Source organism: Carlito syrichta, unplaced genomic scaffold (assembly GCF_000164805.1).
Source record: "Carlito syrichta isolate Samal-C Ts95f unplaced genomic scaffold, Tarsius_syrichta-2.0.1 Scaffold304596, whole genome shotgun sequence".
NCBI classification, from domain to species: Eukaryota; Metazoa; Chordata; class Mammalia; order Primates; family Tarsiidae; genus Carlito; species Carlito syrichta.
The window spans coordinates 190,252-200,630 of record NW_007248692.1 but is presented as its reverse complement, the minus strand read 5'-3'; the positions used below and the strand labels follow the sequence as shown (position 1 = coordinate 200,630).

Here is a 10,379-nt window from a genome sequence, read left to right as displayed (position 1 = left end):
CCCGGCTTCCCCCCAAAGAGAAAAGGAACAAACAGCTGAGGAAGTGCTGAAACCTGGGGAAAGCTCCCCAGAGAAGGCATGCTGGAAGTGACCTTGAAGGACAAACATGACTGGCAGGCACGTTCATGGGAAGGGAGTATTCTTGAATGTGGCTCCAGAAATTACAGAGGTTCGGCAACCTAACAAAGCAGAACACAAGGGGAAACAGAAGGCAGGGGAAACGGAAAGCAGGAAGGGTGCTGGGAGGGCCCAAGAGAGACTCCAAGGCCACGTCAACAACTAGAATTTAGCCAGATGCGGTGGCTCACACCTGTAATCCCAGCACTTTAGGAGGCAGAGGCAAGAGGATAGCCTGAGTCTAGGGATTTGAGACCAGCCTGGGTAGGATGGTAAGACCTCGTCTCTACAATAAACCAAAAAATCAGCTGGGCATCATGGTGCATGCCTGTGCTTCCAGCTACTTGGGAGACTGAGGCAGAAGGATCACCTGAGCCCAGTAAGTCGAGGCTGCCGTGGCCATGAGTGTGCCACTGCACTTCAGCCTGGGTGACAGAGTGAGACTCCGACTCCAAATAAAAATTAAATTGCCACCAGTCTTTGCTCTTTGTGATTGCTTTTCTTCATTTCTTTTAATATTCACTATATTTAAAAAGTTTGATTCAGTTGTCCTGAGATAATAACTTATTGGGAGAGTCTGAGGAAAAAAAAAAACCCCAGAAATCTTATCTCTATGGACTTGAAATTCTACATAGCAAGTTTTGTATTCCCATATACATATGGATCTATTTTTGGACTGCCCTTTTTTTTTTTGGTGTTTTTTTTTTTGAGTTGGGGTCCGACTCTGTCACTCAGGCTGGAGTACAGTGGCACAATCCTGGCTCACTGCAGCCTCGACCTCCTGGGTTCAGCTGATCCTTCCACCTCAGCTTCCCAAGCAGCTGGGAATACAGGCGTGCAACCTCACGCCCAGCTAATTTTTTTTTTTTTTTTAGTAGAAATCTCACTCTGTCACCCAGGCTGAAGTGCAGTGGCATGCTCACAGCCACCACAGCCTTGATCTGCTGGGTTCAGGTGATCCTGCCGCCTCAGCCTTCCAAGTAACTGGGACTACAGGCATCCACCACCATGCCTGGCTAGTTTTTTTTATTTATTTAAGAGACGAGGTCTCACCAAGTTGACCAGGCTGGTCTCGAACCTGTAGGCTCAGGCAATCCTTTCACCTCCGCCTCCCAAAGGGCTGGGATTACAGGCATGAGCCGCCCCGTCCAGCTATGAATATGCTTCTATGAATCACACCAAGCTGTTGTTTTCCTTGCTTTGTGTATCCCAAGCATGGCCAGCAGAGGACAGGATTTCTTTGATGAGAGAATGATACAGAGGAGACACCCGGAAATGCTGTCTCTGATGAATGAGTGACTTCTAGCAGATGACGGGGAGAAAGGAGGCAACATCTAAAGCATGTGGTGGTGTCTGAGAAGTGCGTGGTGTCTGAGAATACGCAGGATGGACACGAGCTCAGGTGCATCTTACCTGTTCCTCGGCATCACAGAGGGCTTGCTCAGCTGGAAGGCCCTGATTGAAATTCAAGTTCTGAGGGAAATACAGGGAGTGACAGATCTTTTTGGTCTGTGAATTCCTGATGGAGAATCGCATAAGGTGGATTGTCAAGGTCTGGGGCAAGTGGGTCAGCTTCATGACCTGAAAGAGAAAAAGCTCTGTGGAAATAAAGCCCGAAGGCGGGCCAGGCCTGGTGGCTCAAGCCGGTAATCCCCACACTTTGGGAGGCTGAGGGGAGAGGATTGCCTGAGTCCATGGGTTCAAGACCAGCCTGGGCACTTTGGCGCAAACTTGTCTCTACAATAAATCAAAAAAATTAGCTGGGTGTGGTGGTGCGTACCTGTGGTTCCAGCTACTTGGAAGGATGAAGGATCGCCTGAGCCCAGCAGGTCGAGGCTACCTGCAATGGCCACGAGTGTGCCACTGCACTCCAGCCTGGGCAACTGAGACTCAGACTCAAAAAAATTTAAAAAGTCCGAAGGCGCTTGGAATGGGTAGATCCAGATAAATGTCAGGGCAGGCAGGTGGTGTGCTCCTCTTCCCCAAAGGTGGGAAGCAGGAGGCTATAGGAGGTAAAGGCTCCCATGTGCTGAATCTGTTGAGATCCTCCAGGCTCAACGCAAGGCTTGGCTAATCCTCCACCGCCCTCTCCCAAAAAGGCACAGACAGCCCAGGGCTCTCTAAGAGGCTGGGATCTGTTCCAGTAAGCTAGCCTAACCCTGGGGGGAAAATCCCTGCCCACTGCTCCAGAAGCTTCTCTTCTTGTTCCTCTAAGGGATGTGATCAGAGAAGCCACGCCCACAGTTCTGGAAATCAGAAACGCCCTTGTCCCAGATTCCCTCCCTCAACCTTCTTGAGGTGCCTGGGGGGACTCGGAAGACTCTATCAGGAAGTCCACCAGGGGATCCCAGACAAGTGACGAACAATTGAGCCAAGAACAACACAGGTTTACACCGCATGCGTCCACTAGACGCGGATTTTTTTCAATAAATACGGCCAGCCTTCTTCCATATCTGCGGGTTCTGCACCTGCAACCCAATGCTGATCAAAAATATGGTATTTGCGGGGTATGAAACCGCATCTAGGGAGGACAGACTTTTTCTATATGCGGATTGTGCGGGGCCAATTCGGGGACTTGAGTGTGCGCCGATTTGGGTATGTGCAGGGGTCCTGGGGCCAATCCCCCGTGTCCACTGAGGAATGACTGTGTCTGATTTGGATACAGTGAATACCTGTTTCCCTTGGGTCTTCTTCCCACAGTTCTCACAGAAGCACCTGCTTTTGCTTGATAACTCCTTGGGTTGGAAAAAACAGCACAGGGCCTCCTCCTGTCCCATCCAAGAGAACAAGAAAAACGCAGGGTTGCTATTTCCCATCCAAAGTGCAGCCTCACCACGTCTTGTAGGTGGGGCTTGCAGCTTTTCTTCTGGGTTTCTACATGCCCCACCCCCAGTGTCGGGCCTGGTGTGTTTCACATGGCAGGATCTCAAAAAAGCCCTACTCACTGGAGTGAAAACCAGGAGTGGCACACCTGTCAAGAGAGCCATGTGAGGAACCTGGAAGTAGAAGAAAACCATCTTTTTTGCCAGAACCAAGGAGAAATTGACCAGAGCCATGCTAATGAAATAAAAAGTGACTTTTAAAAGCCAAAGGCACCAGGCAAGGTGGCTCGTGCCTGTCATCCCAGTACTTTGGGAGGAGGAGGCAAGAGGATTGCCTGAGTCCAGGGGTTCGAGATCAGCCTGGGCAGCATGGCAAGACCTCATTTCTACAATAAATCAAAAAAATTAGCTGGGTGTGGTGGCACGCACCTGTGGTTCCAGTGGCACGCACCTTGGAAGGCTGAGGTGGAAGGATCACCTGAGCCCAGCGGGTGGAGGCTGTGGTGGCCATGAGCGTGCGACTGCACTCCATTCTGGGCAACAGAGTGAGACTCTGACTCAAGGGAAAAAAATGCCAAAGGCCGCAGGACATGGTGGCTCACAACTGTAATCCCAGTACTTTGGGAGTCCGAGGCAGGAGGACTGCTTAAGCCAAAGAGTTCAAGACAAGCCTGGGCAATCTAGCAAGACCTCATCTCTACAAAAAATAAAAAATGAGTCAGGCGTGGTGGCACACACCTGTAGTTTCAGTTACCCAGGAGACTGAGAAGGATTGCCTGAGTCCAAGAGATCCAGGCTGCAGTGAGTTGTGATTATGCTACCACACTCCAGACTGGGTGACAGAGTGAGACCTTGACTCAAAAAAAAAAGTCAAAGGCAGATAATAAAGAAGCAAGGGGAACTTGAAACATTGGGTTGTATGGTGTATGGGTTGAATCTTTGCACTTCCCAAAATTCATGCTGAAATTTAATCCCCAATGTGGCAGTAGAGAGAGGTGGGGGCTTTAAAAGGGCTCTGTCCTGGCCGGGCTTGGTGGCTCAGCCTGTAATCCCAGCACTTTGGGAGGCCAAGGCGAGTGGATTGCCTGAGCCCGAGGGTTCCAGACCTGCTCAGGCAACTTGGCAAGACCTTGTCTCTACAATAAATAAAAAAAATTAACCAGGCACGGTAATGTGCACCTGTAGTTCTGGCTACTCGGAAGGCTGAGGCTGAAGGATCGCCGGAGCCCAGCAGGTCGAGGCTGCGGTGGCCGGGAGCGTGCCACTGCACTCCAGTCTGGGCGACAGAGTGAGACTCCGACTCAAAAAAAGAATAAAATAAAATAAAAGGGCTCTGCCCTTTTGAACGGATTAATCCTCTCAAGGATTATCGGATTAATGGATTAATAGGCTACCATGAAAGTGAAACTGATGGCTTTATTAGAAGAGGGAGACCGGAGCTAGCAGTTAGCTTACTCAGCCTCCTTTCACCTTGCCATGTGGTACCGTGCCACCTTGGGACTCTGTAGAGTGTCTCTACCAGCAAGAAAGCTCTCTTGGGAGGTTGAGGCAGAAGAATCCCCTGAGCCCAGCAGGTCGAGGTTGTGGTGAGCCGTGATTGTGCCACTACACTACAGCCTGGGCCACAGAGTGGGACCCTGATTCAAAAAAAAAGAAGAAGGCTCTCACTAGATGTAGCCCTTTTACCTTGGACTTCTCAGCCTCCAGAACTGTTATAAATAAATTACTTTTCTTTATAATCTACCCAGTTTCAGGGAGATTCTGTTACAACAACAGAAAGTGGGCTGATACATGGGCACAGCAAATTCATCAAGAGAAATCCCTCACCAGTGTTTTCAGGGGCTTGGAGTCCACATCGAAAAGAGACAGGGGGAGGGTGAGCATGGTACTGTTTTTGCTTCTCTCCAGGGAACAATCGAGGCAGATCAGGGACTCTTTCATCTGGATTGTATACAGAACCTGCAGCCTCTCCACCTGCGAGAGGAAGGGGCAGAGCGGCATGATGGGTACAAAATCATGAACCAGGGCAGGCCAACTTTCAGAGGTTGGAGCCAACAGACAGAAGCCCCAGACATGGTAGTTGCTATCATTAAAAAGTAAAAAAAAAACAAAACAAAACCTCTTGGAAGGCTGAGGCAGAAGGATGGCCGGAGCCCAGCAGTTTGACGCTGGGGTGACTGTGAGCGTGCCACTGCATTCCAGCCTGGGCGATGGAGTGAGACTCCTACTCAAAAAAAAAAAAAAAAAGAAAAGAAAAAGGTCAAAAAATGGGCCGGGCATGGTGGCTCGAGCCTGTAATCCCAGCACTTTGGGAGGCTGAGGCAAGAGGATTGCCTCAGTCCAGGGGTTCGAGACCAGCCTGGACAACTTGGCAAGCCCTTGTCTCCACAGTAAATCAAAAAATTAGCCGGGCATGGTGGCACACGCCTGTAGTTCCACCTACTTGGAAGGCTGAGGTAGAAGGATCACCTGAGCCCAGCAGGTTGAGGCTGTGTTGGCCGTGAGTGTGCCACTGCACTCCAGCCTAGGTGACGGAGTGAGACTCCAACTCAAAAAATGTCAAAAAAAAACAATGGGTGTTGGAGAAGCTGCCGAGAAAAGAGAATGCTTCTACACTGTTAGTGAGACTGTAAGCTAGTTCAACCTTGACGAAAAGCAGTGTGGCATTTTCTCAAAGAACTAAAAATCGAGCTGCCATGTGATCCAGGGATTCCACTTCTGGGAATATACCCAGAAGAACATAAATCGCTATACCGAAAAGATGCCTGCATGTGTATGTTCATGGCAGCAGCAGTCACAATTTAAAAAACATGGAACCAACCCAGATGCCCATGAGAAGTGGACCGGATAAAGGAAATCGGTGTATAGACATGATGGAATATTATGCAGCCAGAACGAAGAACAAAATCATGGCCTTTACAGCAACATGGATGCAGCTGGGGGCTGTCATTCTAAGTGAACTCTCACAGAAACAAAAAACAGAAGACCACATGTTCTCACTCATAAGTGGCCCTAAACACTGGGCACGTGAGCACAAAGATGGGAACAATAAAAGCCGGGTACTGCTAAAGGAGGGAGGGAAGAGCAACAAGGGGCATATGCCCACCCACTGGATACCACGTCCACTACCAGGGGATGGGGAGAAAGGGCTCGCTAGAAGCCCAAACCTCTCCTGCACGCAACTTACTTATGTAGCAAATCCTCACATGTATCCCACAACCCTAAAATAAATATTTTACAAAAAGAAGAAGAAATGGAAGCCACTAGTGCTCGTTGCCCTACTCATACAAGAACTATATTATGGAACCATGATAAAAATTTTCTGTGGATTAACTCTTTTATTCCACTACACATCACATAAGCAATAGCTGAATGAGTCAAGCGAACAGCATCTTGAATTTCTGAGTTCCCTAGTTCTCCGTTCTTACCAAGTCCACATCGGTGATTTGGTTCTGAATTAGGTTCCAGATTGTCAGGTAGAGTTGAGCAGCGTCGTGCTGGACAAACACTGGCCAAAGAGAAAAGTTACAGCCCAATTAGTGAGGCCACCAGAGAGAAACTCCAACTCAAAAAAAAACAACAAAAAACTACCTTTCTACTTCTCAGAGGTGGAGAGATGTGTCTCTCCAGAGTGATGATTATCTGGACTCCATCCTCCTTAGCATATCAATCATTGGGAAGGTAAGTCCTCTCATAAAAAGCAAAAAATGCAGTTTCTCTTGCCCATGCCAGCTCTGGCATGTCTATCCCCACCTCCCTCACTCTGTCACCCAGACTGGAGTGCATTGGCAAGCTCACAGCCACAGCAGCCTCGACCTGCTGGGCTCAGGTGATCCTTCTGCCTCTGCCTTCCAAGTAGTTGGAACTACAGGTGTGCTCCACCATGCCCAGCTAATTTTTTGACTTATTGTAGAGATGAGGTTTCACCACGTTGCCCAGGCCTGTCCTGAACCCCTGGGCTCAGGCAATCCTCTCACCTCCACCTACCAAAGTGCTGGGATTATGGGTGTGAGCCACCACACCCAGCCCCCCCTTCCTTCTCTAATAAACTTTGTTTTACAACTTTGCTAGCCACTCGAATATTCATTTTAGGGTTGAGCCAAAGAACCCATGAGTTTTGCACCACACCTCATCCGGCATCATCTTTGGTGACCAACTTGGGGCATGAGAAGCTAAGCAATAGCTCATCACATGGTGTGTCAGTATGGCAGCCAGCAGCCTCTCTCTATCTCTCTCTCTCTCTTCTCAAACTCTGTTGTTGCCCCTTTTGCTCCTCTTCCTTCTTGGAGTCACCTATGGAATCTCTTGAAGAAGGCAAGTCAGCTTCATTCTTTTTTGTTGTTGTTGTTGAGCTGGAGTCTCACTCTGTCACCCAGGCTGGAGTGCAGTGGCATGCTCACAGCCACCCCAGAGTTGACCAGCTTGGCTCAGGTGATCCTTCCACCTCAGCCTTTCAAGTAGCTGGAACTACAAGCATACGCTACCACGCCTGGCTAATTTTTTATTTATTGTAGAGACGAGGTCTCTCCAAGTTGCCCAGGCTAATCTTGAAGCCACAGGCTCAGGCAGTCCACTTGTCTCAGTCTCTCAAAGTGCTGGGATTACAGACTGAGCCACCGAGGCTGGCCAGTTTCATTCCTAACAGCAACCAGAAGACTCCACTTCTCTCTCTCTCTCTCTTTCTCTCTCTCTCTCTCTCTCTCTCTCTCTCTCTCATGCCTAGCTTTTCACTGTTCTACTATGGGGTGGGAGGAGAGGAGAGGATTTCTACTTGGAATGGGGACACAAGGTTTTTTGTGGTATTTTCAAATGCTAGTTTATTGAGAAGTAAGTCTGTTTCTAAAGATTTGAGCCCATGATAGATTGCAATTAGTTATTTGTCCTTGTAAAACTGTTAAAGGTCTCTTAGAAGCATGTAGTATTATATATATATTTTTGAGTTGGAGTCTCACTCTGTTGCCCAGGTTGGAGTACAGTGGTATGCTCACGGCCACTGCAGCCTTGATATGCTGGACTCAGGCAATCCTTCTGCCTTAACCTTCCAAGTAGCTGGAACTACAGATGCACGCCACCACATCTAGCTAATTTTTGTGATTTATTGAAGAAACAAGAGCTCAAGTTTCCCAGGCTAGTCTCGAACCTCCGGGCTCAGGCAATCCTCTTGCCTTGGCCTCCCAACGTGCTGGGCTCACAGGCTGAGCCACCATGCCCAGCCAAAGAGTGTAGTATATTTTAAACCCTTCTCTAGTGAAGAAATCTGAAAACTCACAGAAAAGGTTTAAGAATAGGGTTTCCTGGCCAGGCACAGTGGCTCATGCCTATAATCCTAGTACTTTGGGAGGCCAGGCCTCACTATGTTGCCCAGAAGTTCAAGATCAGCCAGGGCAACATAGCAAGACCTCATCTCCACAAAAGAGAGGGGGCGACAGAGAGAGACTATGTCTCTATTTGTAAGCAGTGCATGACTGTAATGACTGAAAACTAGAGAAGGAGCCAGGCTCGGTGGCTCAGCCTGTAATCCCAGTACTTTGGGAGGCCGAGGCGAGTGAATTGCCTGAGCCCGTGGGTTCGAGACTAGCCCAGGCAACTTGGTGAGACCTCGTCTCTATAATAATAATAAAAAAAATTAGCCAGACACGGTAGTGTGCACCTGTAGTTCTGGCAACTTGGAAGGCGGAGGTGGGAGGATTGCTAGAGTCCAGCAGGTCGGGGCTGGGGTGGCCATGAGCGTGCCACTGCACTCCAGCCTGGGTGATGGAGTGAGACTCCAATTAAAAAAAAAACTAGAGAAGGAAACAGAAATCCAGATCCAAGAAGCCCAAAAGAAGCCAATATTAAGCTAAGGAGACCGACACTAAGATACATTATAATCAATTGTCAAAAGTTAAAAACAAGCAGAGAATTCTAAAAGCAGTAAGAGAAAAGCAACTTGTTACATACAAGGGAATCTCCATAAGAATACAAGCAGATTTTTCAACAAAATCTTGCAGGTCAAAAGTTGTGTGATGAATTAGTAAAGGTACTCAAGGAAAAAAGAAAAAACTGTCAGACAAGAATACTATACCTTGCAAACCTGTCCTTCAAAAATAAAGGCGAGATAAAGACTTTCTCAGGCAAACACTGAGGAAGTTTGTCACCAGTAGACCCACTTTACAAAAAATACTAAAGAGATTTCCTCAAGGTAAAACAAAAACGAGACCAGACTGGGTAACACGGTGAGACCTCGTCTCTATAGTAAATCAAAAAATCGCTGGGTGTGGTGGCGCATACCTGCATTTCCAGCTCTTGGAAAGCTGGGTGGAAGGCCCGTGTGAGCCCGGCAGGTATAGGCTGCAGTGGCCATGAGTGTGACACTGCACTCCTCCAGCCTGGGCAACAGAGTGAGATTCCAACTCAAAAAAAATAAAAATAAAACAATTTTTAAAATGAAACAAAGGGACACTACAGTGTAGCAAAAAAATTAAAAAGTACAAAATTCATTGGCAAAGTTAAACATATACACAAAGACAATTCTGCTACTATAATAATGGTGGGTAAATAGCTTTTAATTCCATCATAAAATTTGAGAGACAAAACTATTAAAAACAAATACAATTAAATTATTTTAATAAATATATAATACAATATAAATAGATTTAAACTGTGATATCAATCTCATATAATGTGGAGGAAGGAGAGGTAAAACCAAGAGTTTTTTTTTTTTTTGAGTTGGAGACTCACTCTGTCGCCCAGACTGGAGTGCAGTAGCCGCTCCCGGCCACCGCAGCCTCGGCCTGCTGGGCTCCGGCGATCCTTCCGCCTCACCTTCTGAGTAGCCGGAATTACAGGCATGCGCCACCACGCCCGGCTGATATTTTGATTTATTGTAGAGATGAGGTCTCGCTGCCCAGGCGGGTCTCGAACCCGCGGGCTCAGGCAATTCACTCACCTCAGCCTCCCAAAGGTGCGGGATTACAGGCTGAGCCACCGAGCCCAGCTTAAACCAAGAGTTTTTACATGCAAGGGAAGTTAAGTTATCATCAACTCAAAATAGACTCTTATACCTATAAGATATTTATGTAAGTCACTTTGGTAAACACTAAGAAAGTTGGTCTAGAAGTTGCACAAAAGAAAAAGAAAAAAGAAAAATCTGAGGCAGAGTAGCTAGCACAAGTTAGACATAGATAGATAAATTCCCCATAGGTGAGTTTTAGGAAGCATTTGGAGATTTTTAAACTACATTTTGCTAAGTGTGGTGGCTCACACTTGTAATCCCAGCACTTTGGGAGACGGAGGCAAGAGCCTAGAGGTTCAAGACCAGCCTGAGCAATTTGGCAGGACCTCATTTCTACAATAAAACAAAAATTAGCTGGGCATGGTGGCACACACCTGTAGTCCCAGCTACTTGGAAGGCTGAGGTGGAAGGATCACCTGAACACAGCAGGTCGAGGCTGCAGTGGC

At 47.7% G+C, this 10,379-nt stretch overlaps 1 protein-coding gene across 1 annotated transcript in view; it reads right to left on the bottom strand.

Annotated features, from left to right (window-relative positions):
* The window catches only part of USP18 (ubiquitin specific peptidase 18), a 24,114-nt gene that overhangs the window by 5,587 nt on the left and 8,148 nt on the right, over positions 1-10,379 (bottom strand). The window contains exons 4-7 of the mRNA XM_008060317.2: positions 6,368-6,447; positions 4,767-4,913; positions 2,790-2,885; positions 1,531-1,698 (exon numbers count right to left, since the gene is read on the bottom strand). Of these exons, the coding sequence (XP_008058508.1) occupies positions 1,531-1,698; positions 2,790-2,885; positions 4,767-4,913; positions 6,368-6,447 (491 nt within the window). The remainder of the gene's footprint in view (positions 1-1,530; positions 1,699-2,789; positions 2,886-4,766; positions 4,914-6,367; positions 6,448-10,379) is intronic.